We start from the raw sequence: 19118 nt of genomic DNA on the forward strand, positions 1-19118 counted from the left end.
AGTGTTAGGAAATCTGGGAGCACGGTGCTCCACTGGCACCAATGCAACAGCTTCTGTGACTTTGCTCCACTGGCATCAATGCAACAGCTTCTGTGACTTTGCTCCACTGGCATCAATGCAACAGCTTCTGTGACTTTGCTCCACTGCCATCAATGCAACAGCTTCTGTGACTTTGCTCCACTGCCATCAATGCAACAGCTTCTGTGACTTTGCTCCACTGCCATCAGTGCAACAGCTTCTGTGACTTTGCTCCATTGCCATCAATGCAACAGCTTCTGTGACTTTGCTCCACTGGCACCAATGCAACAGCTTCTGTGACTTTGCTCCACTGCCATCAGTGCAACAGCTTCTGTGACTTTGCTCCACTGCCATCAGTGCAACTGCTTCTGTGACTTTGCTCCACTGCCATCAGTGCAACAGCTTCTGTGACTTTGCTCCACTGCCATCAGTGCAACAGCTTCTGTGACTTTGCTCCACTGCCATCAATGCAACAGCTTCTGTGACTTTGCTCCACTGCCATCAGTGCAACTGCTTCTGTGACTTTGCTCCACTGGCATCAGTGCAACAGCTTCTGTGACTTTGCTCCACTGCCATCAATGCAACTGCTTCTGTGACTTTGCTCCACTGGCATCAGTGCAACTGCTTCTGTGACTTTGCTCCACTGCCATCAGTGCAAATGCTTCTGTGGCTTTGCTCCACTGCCATCAATGCAACAGCTTCTGTGACTTTGCTCCACTGCCATCAGTGCAACTGCTTCTGTGACTTTGCTCCACTGCCATCAGTGCAACAGCTTCTGTGACTTTGCTCCACTGCCATCAGTGCAACAGCTTCTGTGACTTTGCTCCACTGCCATCAATGCAACTGCTTCTGTGACTTTGCTCCACTGGCATCAGTGCAACTGCTTCTGTGACTTTGCTCCACTGCCATCAGTGCAAATGCTTCTGTGGCTTTGCTCCACTGCCATCAATGCAACAGCTTCTGTGACTTTGCTCCACTGCCATCAGTGCAACTGCTTCTGTGACTTTGCTCCACTGCCATCAGTGCAACTGCTTCTGTGACTTTGCTCCACTGCCATCAATGCAACAGCTTCTGTGACTTTGCTCCACTGGCACCAATGCAACAGCTTCTGTGACTTTGCTCCACTGCCATCAGTGCAACAGCTTCTGTGACTTTGCTCCACTGCCATCAGTGCAACTGCTTCTGTGACTTTGCTCCACTGCCATCAGTGCAACAGCTTCTGTGACTTTGCTCCACTGCCATCAGTGCAACTGCTTCTGTGACTTTGCTCCACTGCCATCAGTGCAACAGCTTCTGTGACTTTGCTCCACTGCCATCAGTGCAACAGCTTCTGTGACTTTGCTCCACTGCCATCAGTGCAACTGCTTCTGTGACTTTGCTCCACTGCCATCAGTGCAACAGCTTCTGTGACTTTGCTCCATTGCCATCAGTGCAACTGCTTCTGTGACTTTGCTCCACTGCCATCAATGCAACTGCTTCTGTGACTTTGCTCCACTGCCATCAGTGCAACAGCTTCTGTGGCTTTGCTCCACTGCCATCAGTGCAACTGCTTCTGTGACTTTGCTCCACTGCCATCAGTGCAACTGCTTCTGTGACTTTGCTCCACTGGCATCAGTGCAACAGCTTCTGTGACTTTGCTCCACTGCCATCAATGCAACAGCTTCTGTGACTTTGCTCCACTGGCATCAGTGCAACTGCTTCTGTGACTTTGCTCCACTGCCATCAGTGCAACAGCTTCTGTGGCTTTGCTCCACTGCCATCAATGCAACAGCTTCTGTGACTTTGCTCCACTGCCATCAGTGCAACTGCTTCTGTGACTTTGCTCCACTGCCATCAGTGCAACTGCTTCTGTGACTTTGCTCCACTGCCATCAGTGCAACTGCTTCTGTGACTTTGCTCCACTGGCATCAGTGCAACAGCTTCTGTGACTTTGCTCCACTGCCATCAGTGCAACAGCTTTAAGAAGGACAGGGATCTGTTGGAGAGGGTCCAGCAGAGGGCTACGAGGATGATGAGGGGTCAGGAGCACTGCCTGATGAGGAGAGGCTGAGGGAGCTGAGGCTTTTTAGTCTGGAAAAGAGAAGACTGAAAGGAGATTTGATAAATGTTTATAAGTATCTGAGGGCTGGCCAGGAGTGGGGGACAGGCTCTGCTCACTGCTCCCTGGGATAGGACAAGGAGCAATGGGTGTAAATTGCAGCAAAAGAGGTTTTGCCTCAACACAAGGGGGAACTTCTTTACTGTAAGGGTCCCAGAGCACTGGAATAGGCTCTCCAGAGGGGTTGTGAGGTCTCCTCTGGAGACTTTCAAGGCCTGTCTGGATGTGTTCCTCTGTGATCTGTGTTAGACAGAATTGTCCTGCTCTGGCAGGGGGATTGGACTCAATGATCTCCTTGGGTCCCTTCCAACCCATAACATTTTGTGATCCTGTGATTCAGTGACATTGCTGCACTGGCATAGATGAAACAGCTTCAGTGAGTTTGCTGCTCTGGCATAGATGAAACAGCTTCAGTGACTTTGCTGCACTGGCATAGATGAAACAGCTTCAGTGACTTTGCTGCACTGGCATAGATGAAACAGGTTCAGTGACTTTGCTGCACTGGCATAGATGAAACAGCTTCTGTGACTTTGCTGCTCTGGGCTTGTGCCCACCTCTCCAGCCTGTCCAGGTCCCTCTTCTCGGTGGTGCTCAGTGACAGGACAAGGGGCAATGGGGGGAACTGGAGGCATATGAGGTTCCATGTGATCCTGAGGAAGAATTTTTTCACTGTGAGGGTGACAGAGCACTGGAACAGGCTGCCTGGAGGGTTGTGGAGTTCTCCCTTCTGGAGATATTCAAGAACTAGATGCATTCCAGTGTGATCTAGGTGATGCTGCTCTGGCAGGGGGGCTGGACCAGATGATCTTCTGAGGTCCCTTCCAGCCCCTGACATTCTATGATTCTTGATCTTCTACGGTTCTATGATTCCTGATCCCTACCCTCCAGTACTGTCTGCTGCACCACACAGCCTGGTGTCATCATTTATTGTGCTTTCTTCTGTGTGTAGGAGTTCTCTGTTCCTGGTCTTTAACAGCTTTTGTAATTATTACTTGCAGCTGATGGAAAATGCAGTCTATACTTTCGAGCAGCTGTTCTCCCCAAGTCGCCAGGCAGACTCAGCCAAAGCTGCAACAACCATTGAAAAAGTCAAGCTGAGAGTACTGAAGGTAAATGGAACATTGTAGTATTTGCACCTTGGGTCCTGCCTTTTTGGGATATTTAGAATATATTTGCTTTATCTGGAAGAAGAGATTTCGGGCCATCCAGAGGGAAAGGCATGAAGACACTGAGATGCTGCAGCAGGTAGAGAGAAGGGCAGCAAAGCTGGTAAGGGGTTTGAAGAGCAAGCCATAGGAGAGGCTAAGGGAGCTGCAGTTGTTTAGCCTGGAGAAGGGGAGGCTGAGAGGTGACCTTATTGCTCTCTACAACTCCCTGTAAGGAGGTTGTAGTGAGGCCAGTAACATAGAATGATAGAATCAACCAGGTTGGAAGAGACCTCCAAAACCATCCAGTCCAACCTAGCACCCAGCCCTAGTCACTCAACTAGACCATGGCACTAAGTGCCTCAGCCAGGCTTTGCTTCAACACCTCCATGGACAGCAACTCCACCACCTCCCTGGGCAGCCCATTCCAGTGCCAATCACTCTCTCTGCCAACAACTTCCTCCTAACATCCAGCCTAGACCTCTCCCATCACAACTTGAGACTCTGTCCCCTTCTTCTGTTGCTGCTTGCCTGGCAGAAGAGACCAACCCCACCTGGCTACAGCCTCCCTTCAGGGAGTTGTAGACAGCAATGAGCTCTGCCCTGAGCCTCCTCTTCTGCAGGCTGCACACCCCCAGCTCCCTCAGCCTCTCCTCACAGGGCTCTGCTCCAGGCCCCTCCCCAGCTTTGTCACCCTTCTCTGGACACCTTCCAGCACCTCAACATCTCTCTTGAATTGAGGAGCCCAGAACTGGACACAGCACTCAAGGTGTGGCCTGAGTAGTGCTGAGTGCAGGGGCAGAATAACCTCCCTTGTCCTGATGGCCACACTGTTCCTGAACCAGGCCAGGATGCAATTGGCATCTCTCTTGAATTGAGGAGCTCGAAACTGGACACAGTACTCAAGGTTGGACTCTTCTCTCAAGGAACTAACCACAGGACAAGAAGAAATGACCTGAAGCTGCACCAGCGGAGGTTTAGATTGGATATTAGGAAGAATTAAAGTACTGGAAGAGTGGTTGGGCACTGGAACAGGCTGCCCAGAGAGGTGGTGGAGTCACTCTCCCTGGAGGTGCTCAAGAAATGAGCAGATGTGTACTTTGTAACATGGTCTAGTGGTCATGGTGATGTTGGCTAAAGGTTGGACTTGATCTCAGAAGTCTTTTGTAACCTTAATGATTCTATGATTCTTTGAAATAATAGTTTGGTGGCACTTAGCAAAGATACTCATTTAGGGGGTAAGAACTAGCTCTGGGCAGACACTTGTCAAAGTATTTCCATGTGCATCTCTTTCACTGCAGTTAGATCAGCTGGAGGTGATGCTGTGGATCTAGGTAAATAATTGTTATTAGCTTCATAATTATCCTGCCCCTAGAATTTATTGCTCTCAGGAGAGGCAGTGCTGGAATACCTGGAGGAGGCAACCAGGGAGCTCTTTCGAGTCTAGATTCAAAGCAAATGAAGGGAAAGAGATGCCAGAAACCCAGATTTTAGGGTATGCTTGTAAAAGCTGGGACAACCTGCATGGGAATTCAGACTTCTGTGATGTGGTTTCATCTGGGATTCAGCCATCACCAGTTACAGGGTAACAAGAAGCAGATCCTCTCCTGAGTGCTAAACAGAACACGTTTGGGCTTGTTTCTCTTTCTGCCTGCTCTGACAGCAATACGATTATGACAGCAGCACTGTCCGGAAGAAGATCTTTCAAGAGGCACTGGTACAGATTACTTTGCCCACCATGCAGAAGACACTGGCTTCAACATGCAAACCAGTAGGTTTCTGTGATAAAACAAAACCCACCCTGTGTGACTGGAAAAAAACTGTTTCTGGGATTAATAAAAGGCAGGGAAAGATTAGTACCTTGGCAGCAAATCCTCAGCTCTGTAAAGCTGTTTTCGGTCAGGCAGTTTTGCAGACTGGCTGCCTGCTTGGCCAGATGATGTTTACATTTCCCAGTTTGTGGACTGGGAAGCTGTGGAACAGGGAAATTGTAGCCACAGCTTTCTCCAACACAGCTGCAGACCTCTGCCCCATCTCTTCTCTAGAGATCTGAAGTTCTCTCAAACTGGACCCTTCTTGACAGTTACAACTGTAGGTTATGAGCTTCTGTTTGCGTTCAGTGGCCCTGAAGTCTCCTCAGTCCATGAGTAGAGGGCACTTTCTTCTTAAGCAGCACCCTAAGCATAGGTGTGAGCATACCCAGTGTCTGCTGATAGTCTCCTTCAATGCCAAATACCTGCTTGGGCAGCAGGAGCAGCAAGCAGGCAGGCTGTGTGCTTGCTTTCAGTGATTTTAAATGGAAGTAATTGCATCAACCTCCAGGAAACCAACCTGTAGACATGATCTCTGTTGCCCTTAACCCTGTGGGTAGGTTAGTAGTCTGGCTACCAGAGTTTCATGGAGATGTTATCAGTGTGGCTGCATCAGGGGCCAGCTGGAATGCTGTTCACCTTGCCTCCAAATAAATAGTCTATGCCCTTCTTCAAGCCTGTGCATATCCTCCTGCACTCTCACCCTGCTTGCTGAAAGGTGGCTGCCCTAAGCCATCCCAGCCTCTCTGCCCTTTTGTTTCCTTTGATGTTCATCAGTTCCCAGAGGCTGTAAGCTTTTACCCACAGTGTGCTGCTCTCACTGGTGCTCTCCAGATTGTTTCAGTTTCACAAGCAAGTTTAAAACCAAGGATTTTGCCAAATTATGCTTTGTGAGGCCCTGGCTATGGATTATTACAACTTACAACTCTGAAACATGTATTTAAACCCCTTCTCTTCTGTATGTCACTCTAATGTCTTCACTACCTCTCAAATAATAGTCCCTTGTAGAATGTCAGCAGTACCTTCAACATGCAGTGTCTACACCCAGGACCAAGCATTTCATCACCTTGAATATCTGGTTAGAGAGGGTGGAGTCCCATGTGGTGACCCTGTCACACAAGTTTGGAGGAAGTGGTGATGGTGGTGGTGAAAACTTCCCACCAGCCCTCTCTGTTTCATTTTCCACAAGCCTTTTGTATCTGTGCCTCTGCAGAAATGAGCAGCCAGCTCGTGGCTGGGCACTGACATGCCCAACCAAGCCTTTACCTGCAAACCTCCATCTGTTTCTATGTAGGTGCTTCTTCTAGAAGTGGGCAGAGGTCACTTAATTTACTTTTTATAGACAAGCCAGCAGCTGCTTAGTGATAATGACACAGGTATTGTCTAGACAGCCTGTTGAGTGTAAATTCAGTGAGCTAACCAAGTTACACACCTATAAGAAAAACAGAACCAAACCCTGTGTTCTCCTCCCATGCTCACCATGGACTCAGCCCCTTGGACAAACAGCCAGTGAGGCTGTTTTTAAATCACCAGCTGTTTATTGCAGAGGTGTTTAGTATGGTGCAGATGGCAGTGATCTCTAGAGTATTTCAATGTGCAAGAGTGCTGTTTGAGAAGTACATCATAAACTGTGAAGATACAAAGTTTGTTTAGTCAAACAGTTCAGCAGCACTGCAGTAGCTGCTTGACATCTCCAAAGTGCTCTGCTGAAGGAGAACTCTTGGAATCTCTCAGGTTGATAACTGTCCCTTTCTTGTGTGCCTGCACAGGAGCTGCAGAAATATGAGCAGTTCATTTTTGCTGATTACACTAATGTGATCCAAGTGGAGAATGTGTATGAAGAGATTTTGTATCAAACACTGCTTGAGGAAGCCCTGAAAGGTGAGGATGTTCTCAAAGTGATAGTAATAACATTTTGGCTGCTGACACCTGAACTTCCCAGAGCTCCCAAGCTTCCTGGAGTCCCACCCTGGCTGTTTCAGACCCAGGTCTCACTTTTGTGAGGACTAGTGGTGACAATGCCACAGTGTTTGGATTCAGCTCACTTGTGACAAGCTCCAGAATCTGAATTATGGGGCAACACTGCTAAACCTGGGAAACTCAAGGCTATAGCTTGGCACAAGCCTCTTGCTAACAAAAGGTAATTACATAAACATCATTCTGTCTTGATTCCCTGGGCCAAGGAGTGAAGTTATGCTCTTATTTGCAGAAAGGTGGTGGTACCTAATGCAGCAAAAATTAACTGCCTCAAATTAAACATACTGCTGAATGCGATTTCCAGTACACGACTGGTGCCAGTGCAAGGCTCTGTGTCAGAAAATGAAACTATTTTTGACTGGATGAGGCATTTAGTGCCATGGCCCAGATGACTGGATAGGGCTGGGTGCTAGGTTGGACTGGATGATCTTGGAGGTCTCTTCCAACCTGGCTGATTCTGTGATTCTATATAGATAAAATACTTCTTCAAAGTACCTCTGTCAGTTTTCCCCACATCAGTTTGATCTTTCTGGTTTATTTAGTGATAAAAGAAGCTGCCATTCTGAAGAAGCACAACCTCTTTGAAGATAACTTGAATTTGCCCTGTGAAAGTGTGTCCAGCTTAACAGACCTGAAGACTCCTTCAGGATCGGCCCAGACCACTCCTGCAAAGAAGCCTTCCACTGCTCGGGCCGAGGTGTCAGACACTGAGACACAAAGTGATGAAACACTCATTGTGACGGAAAAGATTTCCTGGGAGAAGGATGCCAGTGATAGGAAGTCACCAGGCAAAGAGGCAGTCCATTCTGTTCAAGCAGCAAGCAAGAGGGAAGAAGTGCTGGTTACAGACGTGGCTCAAAACCAGTCCCTTTCATCTAGCCTCATGAAAGGAGAAGCTGCAGAGGAAAGAACTGCTGCGGAGAATGAAGATGTGGGGAAAGCAAAGTGTGTAGGCAACACTGAGAAAGAGCTTAAGACACAACAAGAAGCTGGGGAGGTAAAAATTGCTCCTGAGACTGAAACAGCAGTGAAAGATTTTGGAGCCAGACCTGAAAAAGAACTTGAGGTACATGAAGGACCAGTGGAAGAAAAGGTAACTTCTGAGAGTCAAGCGGCAGTGGATGCTGCATTTTGTGGTGGCACTGAAAAAGACAGCAAAGCACAGGAAGAAGGTGCTGAAATAAAGCTATTTTTGCCATGTGATAATGCAGCAGAAGCAGAGATTTTAGGGAATGCTGAAAAGAAAATCAAGGAAGAAAAACACATAATGGAAGACTCACATCCAAGTGAAAATGCGGCAGGAAGGTTTGAAGAGCATAGTAAACAGGCAAGCAACGACCAAGGAGCCAGTACTGAGACAAGGGTTACTTCCTGGGATGAAAAGACTGAGAAAGGAGAGTTTGGTGATAATCCTGCAAAAGAAAGCAAGCCAGAAGAGAAGAGCTGTAAACCCCTTGATGATGTGAATGAGATCAGGAGTTTGCTGATGCTAGCAGTTGAGATACCAGCAGATACTCCAGCTGAGAACATAAAGGAGGTTTGTGAAGGTGAGATATTAAAGTTGCAGGAGCACAGTAAAGGGAATGAAGAGATTAACAAAATGGCTGTGGCAGAAATTCAGGTGAGCCAGATGATGGTGAATAAAGATGCAGCAGAATGTGTCAAGCTCAAGGAGGACCAATCATCCTCATTTTCTTTAGGGACAGATGGCATGAACATAGTGAATGTGTCCAAGGGGCCCTGCAACACTGCCCAAGCAGAATGGCTGGTGGAAAGTTCAGCTATGCCTCAGGGGGCACAGGTAGAAGGGGAGATGAAGCAAAGCATCTGGTACCCGGGTGTGGGAAGCTGTGAAAAGGACCAACTGCAGCCAGAGGAATGCACTGAACATGTGTCCGAAGGCAAGAGATTAGAGGCAGAGGAAGCAGGAGCAGGGAACAGGCAGGCTGTCCTGGTAGAGGTAGGGACTGAGAGCTTGCTTCATAACCCTGCTGACAGTGCAAGCACAGCACAAGTGCCCATTCTGGATATAGAAAACCCAAGCACAGGACTGTTGGATGTGCCAGGTTCTGTGGTGCCAGGTTCTTTGGTGCCAGAGCAGGGCGAGGTTAGCACCATAGATATCACAGGAGATACAGAGGCTGGCGAGGGTGATGGGAAGCCAGGTGATGACTCCTCCTCACTCACAGAAACAACAAGTACAGAAGTAAAAGATGTCTTCACAGAAGAGAACAGAGAAGATAGTTATGCACACCAAAACTCTGAAGAGTAAGAAGCATTCATCAGCCCAGCCCTGCCTGCAGTGTTTCTTTATCCCAGTAATCCCTGTTTAATTGAGACTACTTAATTGGGTTGGGGGTAGAGGAAATGGGCTTTGTTGTGGTGTTACCAGCTCTTGCAGTTTCAGCACAGATCCCTTCCTGAGTCAGAGGTGAAAGGTTTCTCCTTAGTTAAAGCCCTCACTGTTCAAAAGCAGTTTCCTGTTGGGGTATCTCTAAATTCACCTAAAATTTGCCACCTTTTATGTTTCTACAAAATGCCTGGGAGTGTGACCACTGAGTGCTTCAAAAGCAGCTCACTCTCAGCTAGAGAGTGCCTGTTCTTAGATACTGGAGCAGGGGAATGGCTTCTGGGTTTTAAATGTGTGGATTTGACAAGCACTGCCATGATTCTCAGGTGGCTGTTACACAGGTTGTTATCCCAAGGTGCTTTCAGTATTTGCATGCAGTATACAGGAATCAGTACAACTTCCAGTAGTTAAACAGACCCAAGCAGTTAAATTAGTAGGCTGCCCATAAGCCACACTTTATCCAAAGTCTACAAACCAATTACTTAATTATTTTAATGTTTCAATGGCCATTAAAGTCAAGCAAGTATCCTGCTTGTTAGGTTGTTTCTCTTATTGCTATGTTTAAAATGGGGGGAAAATAAGGGAGCAGGTTTCTCAGTCCCACTGTGCACTTCTGGGTGATTTAACCTTCCAGTGAACTTCATGGCTCTTTTGTTTTGCTTTATGTTAGGGAAGGGAAAGATGAGAATGTTTGCAGTGACTATGACCCATTAGGCAGCATCTTTCTGTTTTCCTTCCCACCATCAAATGGATTCATTAGGGCCATCTAATACAGAACACTGAGAGCCTTGCCATTCCCATTCTGACCCAGCTCCAGAGGCCTTTTTCAGTGTGGAAATTACTTAATAGATTGCAATGATTGTGAAATACCCTCATGATTGCATCTAATTCCTAATACAGATGTTAACAAGCACAGAGCAGCCCAAGGTTACTCACAGGTGCTTAGACTTTGAGGGCAGGATCACATTGCAAAAGCAGTTATTAAAACGAGAGCTACTGCTTTCAGAGCTGGTAAATTATCACCCATATCAAGCCACAATCTATGCCCAAGGTTGCTTAGATGCATTATATGTGTGCACAATTTACAGACCATGCCCAGAAAAACTTGGAAATGAAACCAAGTATTGGAATAAATTGGGCTTTAGAGCTCAAGACCTCACTTTAAATGTTGGTTTAAGGCACCTTAAAAATTTGACCTGGTGTTTCAGGCTGCTTCTGAATAAATATAACACAGGGCAGCAAAGATTAATGATAAATACAGTAAAGACTGCCAAGGTTTACACTCAAAAAGACATGGGAAGAAGGAACAAAGTCCTGAGAGCATAATACTTGTTGGCATTTAACTTCAGCAAACTGTTCAAAGCCTATTAATGCTATCACAACATGCTACATATAATACTAACAGAGAACTGACACTAGTGGAACAGGCAAATATTACTGCACGAGTAAGGAACGTTGTTGGGTAATTAGCCCGAGTGCAACGTCACAATTGAACAAGAAATGCAACTCCTATTTATTCCAGAAGCTCTTTTGTGGTACAGAAACATTAAGGTCACAGATGTTTTGCTTGCAAAAGTGCTTCTGAATCCTTTCCTCCTAATATTTCGTGCAACACCAGCAATCTGTCAACACACAGAGCGCTGCCAGCCAGGTTCTTGTACAAACCATTAGTGATTTCACTGTAAGCTCCTTTGTTTTTACACATCATTAGCTATTTCTAATTGGTACTGAGTGTTAAGGGACTTCAAACTCATAACATGTGCTTTACAGCTAAGCAGCCACAGTCTGTTTCAGCCATGCTTAAATTAGGGGATGTGACAGTTCTTTAACAGAGTACTTTGTACAAAAGAGGACCAGCAAGAGAGTGACTCCCTGGAAAAGGCTGTCATCCCCTACAAAGGCTCTTAGTGTCATAGAATCAGTCAGGGTTGGAAAGGACCATAAGGATCATCTAGTCCCAACCCCCCTGCCATGCCCAGGGACACCCTACCCTAGAGCAGGCTGCCCACAGCCTCAGCCAGCCTGGCCTTAAACACCTCCAGCCATGGGGCCTCAAACACCTCCCTGGGCAACCCATTCCAGCCTCTCACCACTCTCATGCTCAACAACTTCCTCCTCACATCCAGTCTGATCCTACCCACCTCCAGCTTTGCTCCATTCCCCCCAGTCCTGTCACTCCCTCACATCCTGAGAAGTCCCTGCCCAGCTTTTTTGCACACTCCCTTCAGATCCTAGAAGGCCACAAGAAGGTCACCTGGAGCCTCCTCTTCTCCACACTGCACAGCCCCAACTCTTTCAGTCTGTGCTCACAGCAGAGCTGCTGCAGCCCTCTGAGCATCCTCGTGGCTCTTCTCTGGACACACTCCAGCATCTCCACATCCTTCTTGGAACAGGGGCTCCAGAACTAGATGCAGTACTCCAGGTGGGGTCTCAGCAGAGCAGAGCAGAACAGAGCAGTGCAGAGGGGGACAATCACCTCACAACAGAGACTGTGGCTAACATGAGTTAGAGATATCTGTACAGAAAATATTTAGCATAAACATTCCAAGCACAGTAATTTTCCAGTTATTTCTGTGGCAGGCTTAGATCTGGGTATAATTTTCCTGCAGTATCAAAGAATTGAGTTGTTAAATACAGGTGCCCAGCATACAACTTTTTCACAAGGGGGATGGGAAAGAAAGGGGAAGATTTAACCTGCACATCACCACCTTCTGCAATTTAAATCAAAGTTCCTCATGGCTAGGCTGATTTTGTGGACGTTTTCTGCATGTTCAGTTGCTTTTAAAAGCATGAGAGTAATTTTTCTTGCCTTGAACTGGACGTGGGGAGAGGTGACAGCAATGTAAAGGTCAGCAATCTGCCAGGTTGTGTTGGACTGCTGATCAAACATTACCCATTAGGTAATTTTTGTTGCTCTTAGGTTTTTCTACACTTAACCTGGAATTAATTATTTTGCCTGTACAATAGGAACAGTAATAAATCACCTTTCAGCACCTGGGGGCAGGTGAGGTTTAGGAGCCTTGAGGGAAGCAGGCTAGGGGCTGTTCCTACTGTTTTATTTCATGGGGTTGCCAGTTTCAAAGGACAGGATATGAAACACATTGTATCTTGCTTAGAACCTTGTAAAAATGCTTGCCATGGAAATAAAGTCAGCTCTTCCCTTCCATCACTGGCAGGCTGGATTTGTGTCTCTCTGTGTGATCATTTCATAGAACCAGAGAATCAACCAGCTTGGAAGAGACCTCCAAGCTCAGCCAGTCCAGCCTAGCACCCAGCCCTGTCCAGTCAACCAGACCATGGCACTAAGTGCCTCATCCAGTCTTCTCTTGAACACCTCCAGGGACAGTGACTCCACCACCTCCCTGGGCAGCCCATTCCAATGCCAATCACTCTCTCTGACAACAACTTCCTCCTAACATACAGCCTAGACCTCCCCTGGTACAACTTCACACTGTGTCCCCTTGTTCTATTGCTGGCTGCCTGGCAGAAGAGCCCAACCCCACCTGGCTACAGCCTCCCTTCAGGTACTTGTAGACAGCAATGAGCTCTGCCTTGAGCCTCCTCTTCTGCAGACTGCACACCCCCAGCTCCCTCAGCCTCTCCTCACAGGGCTCTGCTCCAGGACCCTCACCAGCTTTGTTGCCCTTCTCTGGACACCTTCCAGTACCTCAACATCTCTCTTGAACTGAGGAGCCCAGAACTGGACACAGCACTCAAGGGGTGGCCTGAGCAGTGCTGAGCACAGGGGCAGAAGAACCTCCCTTGTCCTGCTGGCCACACTGCTCCTGAGCCAGCCCAGGATGCCACTGGCTCTGCTGCCCACCTGGGCACACTGCTGCCTCATCTTCAGCTACTCTCTACCAGTACCCCCATCTCCCTCTCTGCCTGGCTGCTCTCATTATGGTTTTGTCCTGTGATGAGCAGCTGAGGAAACTCAGGTTGTTTAATCTGAAGGAGGCTGAGGGAAGACCTGGCTCTCTACAACTCCCTGAAATGACTCTCCCTCTGCTCTGCCCTGGTGAGACCTTATCTTGAATACTGCCTTCAGTTTTGGGCTCCCCAGTTGAACAGAGACAGGAATCTGCTGGAGAGGGTCCAGTGGAGAGCTATGAGGGTGAAGAGGAGACTGGAGAGCATGGCTGATGAGGAGAGGCTGAGGGACCTGGGGCTGTTTAGTGTGGAGAAGACTGAGAGGGGATTTAATCAATATTTATGAACACCTGAGGGATGGTCAGGAGTGGGGGGATAGGCTCTGCTCACTGCTGCCTGGGACAGGACAAGGAGCAATGGGTGTAAGCTGCAGCACAGGAGGTTCCAGCTCAACACAAGGGGGAACTTCTTTCCTGTAAGGGTCCCAGAGCACTGGCACAGGCTCCGCAGAGAGGTTGTGGAGTCTCCTTCTGTGGAGCCTTCCAAGGCCTGTCTGGATGTGTTCCTCTGTGACCTGTGCTAAATTGTGTGGTCCTGCTCCTGCTCTGCAGGGGGGGTTGGACTCGATGCTCTCCTTGGGTCCCTGCCAACCTCTAATATTCTGTGAAAGAAGGTTGGAGCCAGGTTGGGGTTAGTCTCTTCTCCCAAGGAACAAGTGACATGCCCCAAATTGCCTCAGGGGAGGCTCAGGTTGGCTATTAGGAGAGACTTTTCCTACAAAAGAGGGTCCTCAAACGCTGGATCAGCCTCCCCAGGGAGGTGGCTGAATGCCCATGCTTGCAGGAGTTTCGAACGCGCAGAGATGCGGTGAGGAGGGACACGGCTTAGCACCAGCCTTGGCAGAGTCAGAGAACGGCTGCACTCCGTGAGCTTTCCCATCGTTTTCCCAACCGGAACCATGCTGTGGCTCTGGGACACGGTCCCCAGCGAGACATGCACTGCTCACACAAAGCCAGCAGCGCAGCGATGCTCTCGGCCCGGCCAATGCAGCGCTTTCAGGCTAACACGGGCTCCACAGGCCGGGCAGCAGCCCGTTTCGCTATGCGCAGCGCTCGCCGCTCAGGCGCTGCCCTCTCTCCTGCCCGCGTCTGCCGCTGCCTGCGGGCGGGAGCTGCCCGCTGCGCGCAGTGCACGCCGGGAGCCCTCTGCCCGCGCCTGCCTCCCTCTGCCTGCCGGCGGGAGCTGCCCGCTGCGCGCAGTGCACGCCGGGAGCCCTCTGCCCGCGCCTGCCTCCCTCTGCCTGCCGGCGGGAGCTGCCCGCTGCGCGCAGTGCACGCCGGGAGCCCTCTGCCCGCGCCTGCCTCCCTCTGCCTGCCGGCGGGAGCTGCCCGCTGCGCGCAGTGCACGCCGGGAGCCCCCTGCCCGCGTCTGCCGCTGCCTGCGGGCGGGAGCTGCCCGCTGCGCGCAGTGCACGCCGGGAGCCCTCTGCCCGCGCCTGCCTCCCTCTGCCTGCCGGCGGGAGCTGCCCGCTGCGCGCAGTGCACGCCGGGAGCCGCCTGCCTCTGCCTGCGGGCGGGAGCCGCCACGTCACCGGCGCGCCGTCACGTGGCCCGCGGCGCCCCGCCCCCGCGGTCCCGGTGTGGCGGTCGGGGCGCGGCGGGGCGGGGCTGAGGCGGCTCCCGGAAGCGCGCGGGCGGTTTCCGTGGCTACGCCGCAGGGAGCGCGGGGCCGGCCCTGCTTCCCCTGCTTCCGCCTGCGCTGGGAGCCGCCGGGCGGCGAGGGGCGGGCAGCGGCAGCGATGGGCCGGCGCCGGACCTGGGCCTAGCGGCAGCGGGCAGGCGGCCGCGGCCATGAGCGGAGCTGCGAGCTGCCAGGAGGGCGGCGGCGAGCGAGGGCCCCGCTGGAGGAGGCCGTGGAAGCTCCTGGCCCTTGGCCTGCTCTCCGCCTCCTCCGTGCTGGCGGCCGCCCCGGGCGCCGGGGCCATGAGCAAAGAGGAGAAGCGCCAGCTGGGGTAAGCGGTGGGCCGGGAGGGAAATGGGGAGGTGAAACGGCGGCGACCTCGGGTCGTCCGCGGGGCCGCCGGACTCGGTGTGGCTAGCGCGGAGGTTGACAGGGCCTGGGCCCAGCTCGTTGACCGCCGTGGCTTTGCGGTGTACCGGCGTGCCCTCGCCCTGCTGGGGCGGGGACCTGCGCGGCCCGCGGGTGTCGGTTTGGGCTTGACAGGTACGGGTGTGCTCCCGGTCCGGCACAGCTCCTGTCTCTCCCGGTGCCCCCTCGAAGGCTCTAGGAAATGCGTGGCGTCCGCCTGCCCCCAGTGCGTATGCTGGGGCCGGACTGAGATTTTCGGCTCTGGTTGCCTCTCCTATGGGCTCACCGCCTTGTGCCACATGCTTGGGAGGCGCAGCCTTGAAGATGGGAGCCGGGGGTTGTATGTAACTCTGTATAAAAGTGATCAAAGGTAAATCTGTCCCTAGTCAGTTGGTTTAATTATGGCTGTGGCTCCGGAGCATATGACTGGGAGCCATAAAAAAGGTAAATGTTTACACGTGTTCTTCTCTGGAGGCCTTACAGGAGGTAAACTGCTTGGGTCCCCTGTGTATGTACATGTGAGAAGCTGATTCTCTTGCACTGGTTAGACCACACCTTGAGTGCTGTGTTCAGTTCTGGGCCCCCCAGTTTAGGAGGGACATTGAGATGCTTGAGCGTGTCCAGAGAAGGGCGACGAGGCTGGGGAGAGGCCTTGAGCACAGCCCTACGAGGAGAGGCTGAGGGAGCTGGGATTGGTTAGCCTGGAGAAGAGGAGGCTCAGGGGTGACCTTATTGCTGTCTACAACTACCTGAAGGGTGGTTGTGGCCAGGAGGAGGTTGCTCTCTTCTCTCAGGTAGCCAGCACCAGAATGAGAGGACACAGCCTCAAGCTGTGCCAGGGGAGATTTAGGCTGGAGGTGAGGAGAAAGTTCTTCACTGAGAGAGTCATTGGACACTGGAATGGGCTGCCCGGGGAGGTGGTGGAGTCGCCGTCCCTGGAGCTGTTCAAGGCAGGATTGGACGTGGCACTTGGTGCCATGGTCTGGCCTTGAGCTCTGTGCTAAAGCGTTGGACTTGATGAGCTGTGAGGTCTCTTCCAACCTTGGTGATGCTGTGATACTGTGAGCTTTTAGTTGAAGGACCAAGATTGCAGTCCATGTGGCAAGGTGTTGCACTGCAGGGAGTAGAGGTTTTCCAGACAAATCCATTAACAAACGTACCATGCTGCTGAGATGGTTTCATCATTGTCTTCTTCCCGTCTGCTGGTCAGCAGCACAGAATAAAGATACACAAAGTCTGCTGGAGAAACACTTTGCTGTCTGCAACTACCTGAAGGGAGGACAGGTGGGGTTGGTCTCTTCTGCCAGGCAACCAGCAACAGAAGAAGGGGACAGAGTCTCAAGCTGTGCCAGGGGAGGTCTAGGCTGGCTGTTAGGAGGAAGTTGTTGTCAGAGAGAGTGATTGGCATTGGAATGGGCTGCCCAGGGAGGTGGTGGAGTCGCTGTCCCTGGAGGTGTTGAAGCAAAGCCTGGCTGAGGCACTTAGTGCCATGGTCTGGTTGATTGGCCAGGGCTGGGTGCTAGGCTGGACTGGATGATGTTGGAGTTCTCTTCCAACCTGGTTGATTCTATAATACTCTCAGGGTCATTAATCATTAGATATAAATTGATACTTAGCTCTCGTGTTAACAGTTACTGGGGTTCTCCACCTTGGCTTCTCAGGGTATTTTTGTGCATAATATTTTGCACCTTTTCTTTGTGTGACTACAGAAGGAGTTTAAATTTCATTCAGCAATTGGGTTTAAAAGTTTTATGTTCATATCTTGGGCTCACATTATCATCTGATGCCCCATGTTTCGCCGTGCTTTCTGTTTGGGGACTGTGGTGATGTGCTCAAACCCCTTCTTTCCATGTAATCTGTGTCTTTAGTTAATGACAAGATCATGGCACTCACTGAAATCCTCCCAAAAATGCCCTGTGAATGTAAGTTGCTTGAAAGAAATATTCAAGTGTGGTAAATCACTGAACAGTGTTGTTGTGCCAAGCCCTGAGGTTTTACCTGCTGCAGCAGACTGTGAAGTACCCAAGAACATCATCACACCCTGCTCTTTTAATGACTAAATGCATTTGATGAGTTAAAACTGCTTCTTAAACTTCCCAGTCATAGAACTAAATCAGCTATTAAGACTATAACTGTGGCGTTCTTCTCTCCTTTATGCTGAGCCTTATCAGCTGAGATGGTGATGATGGTAGCTCAGAAATTAGCTTTTCTGCCTTGCAGGGCTCCTGTGTAAAAGAGGAAGGCTTAGAGGTAGTCCTGCCTCTCAAAAAGCCTAGTTGTTATTTATGTAGCAGCACTTCTAACCTTGACTGCTTTTTCAACACACAAAATAAATGTATCTACAAGGTTTTTCTTTAGTGTTTGCTGGAAGGAATGGAAGGAAGAGGTATACCTCATGACTTAGAGTCCTTCTCTGAGTCAGAGAGGAATTTATGCTCTGTCAGTTGTTTTTACTGCTGGTGATTACAAGCAGAATATAATGCTGTTGATAGGTTGGACTGGATGATCTTGGAGGTCTCTTCCAACCTGGTTGATTCTATGATTCTATTTGCTTTTTTTTTTTTGCTGAGCATCCCTTTTTGTGTCCCATCTCGAGCTTTAATGTGTTGGTGACATCACAATGATTGTAGGGAGAAACACAGGAGGTTAAAAGGGATCCCCAAATCCTTCATTTCATGTTAGAAAGAATCTTTCTGCAGCGAATGCAAGTAGCTAAATTAGGAATAATTGTAATGCTGTATTTTGTTGACTTAGAATCAGTCTGTTTGGAAGAGGCCTCCGAGCTCAGCCAGTCCAACCTAGCACCCAGCCCTGTCCTCTCAACCAGACCATGGCACTAAGTGCCTCAGCCAGGCTTTGCTTCAACACCTCCAGGCACAGCGACTCCACCACCTCCCTGGGCAGCCCATTCCAATGCCAATCACTCTCTCTGCCAACAACTTCCTCCTAACACCCAGCCTAGACCTCCCCTGGCACAACTTGAGACTGTGTCCCCTTATTCTGCTGCTGGTTGCCTGACAGAAGAGCCCAACCCCACCTGGCTACAGCCTCCCTTCAGGGAGTTGTAGACAGCAATGAGGTCTGCCCTGAGCCTCCTCTTCTGCAGGCTGCACACCCCCAGCTCCCTCAGCCTCTCCTCACAGGGCTGTGCTCCAGGCCCCTCCCCAGCTTCCGTGCCCTTCTCTGGACACCTTCCAGCACCTCAACATCTCTCTTGAATTGAGGAGTCCAGAACTGGACACAGCACTCAAGGTGTGGCCTGAGCAGTGCTGAGCACTCAGATGTTAAAGTGTAACATGTCCTGCTGTTCTAAGGTGGTGTGCTAAAAGCCATTATGAGGCAGACTACTAATGCTTGCTCTTTTTTTCTGTTTTAGAAACCAAGTGCTTGAAATGTTTGACCATGCATATAGCAATTACATGGTAAGTAGAATACTTGCTTAATTGTTTTGGAGTTGTTATTGCTAACCTGAGAGAGAAAGCAACCAACACTATGTGACTTTCAGGAGAAATAGCAGGGAGGCAGAGACAAAGCTAAAGTAAGAAAGAACACCTGTGTAGCCTTTTAAGAAGAAACAAATGTTACTTTCAAGAGGAGCAGTGTCAGGAGAGTTATAAAAGCTTTCAGAACAGTAGCTAAGAATAGCTATAGCTGGCAATAACATTTATTAATCTCTGCCTCATCTGTTTCAAACCAGTTTATCTCACATGAAGCTATGAACAGTGTTCATCTTTGGAAAGAGGGACTTGGACAGGCTAGAG

General features: G+C 49.9%; 2 protein-coding genes across 5 annotated transcripts in view; both read left to right on the forward strand.

Moving 5' to 3' along the window:
- The window catches only part of NIBAN1 (niban apoptosis regulator 1), an 81271-nt gene extending 69532 nt beyond the window's left edge, over positions 1-11739 (forward strand). Inside the window, exons 11-14 of the mRNA XM_064148070.1 lie at positions 3115-3225; positions 4925-5032; positions 6842-6953; positions 7592-11739. Coding sequence (XP_064004140.1) covers positions 3115-3225; positions 4925-5032; positions 6842-6953; positions 7592-9321 — 2061 coding nt within the window. The 3' untranslated portion in view covers positions 9322-11739. The remainder of the gene's footprint in view (positions 1-3114; positions 3226-4924; positions 5033-6841; positions 6954-7591) is intronic.
- Positions 11740-14999: 3260 nt separating this feature from the next.
- EDEM3 (ER degradation enhancing alpha-mannosidase like protein 3) overlaps positions 15000-19118 on the forward strand; it is a 51160-nt gene continuing 47041 nt past the window's right edge. For all 4 annotated transcript variants that reach the window (XM_064148075.1, XM_064148072.1, XM_064148073.1 and 1 more), the window contains exons 1-2: positions 15000-15280; positions 18734-18779. In XM_064148075.1, coding sequence (XP_064004145.1) covers positions 15120-15280; positions 18734-18779 — 207 coding nt within the window. In that variant the 5' untranslated portion in view covers positions 15000-15119. The remainder of the gene's footprint in view (positions 15281-18733; positions 18780-19118) is intronic.

This window comes from Pogoniulus pusillus, chromosome 8, assembly GCF_015220805.1.
Source record: "Pogoniulus pusillus isolate bPogPus1 chromosome 8, bPogPus1.pri, whole genome shotgun sequence".
Lineage (NCBI taxonomy): Eukaryota > Metazoa > Chordata > Aves > Piciformes > Lybiidae > Pogoniulus > Pogoniulus pusillus.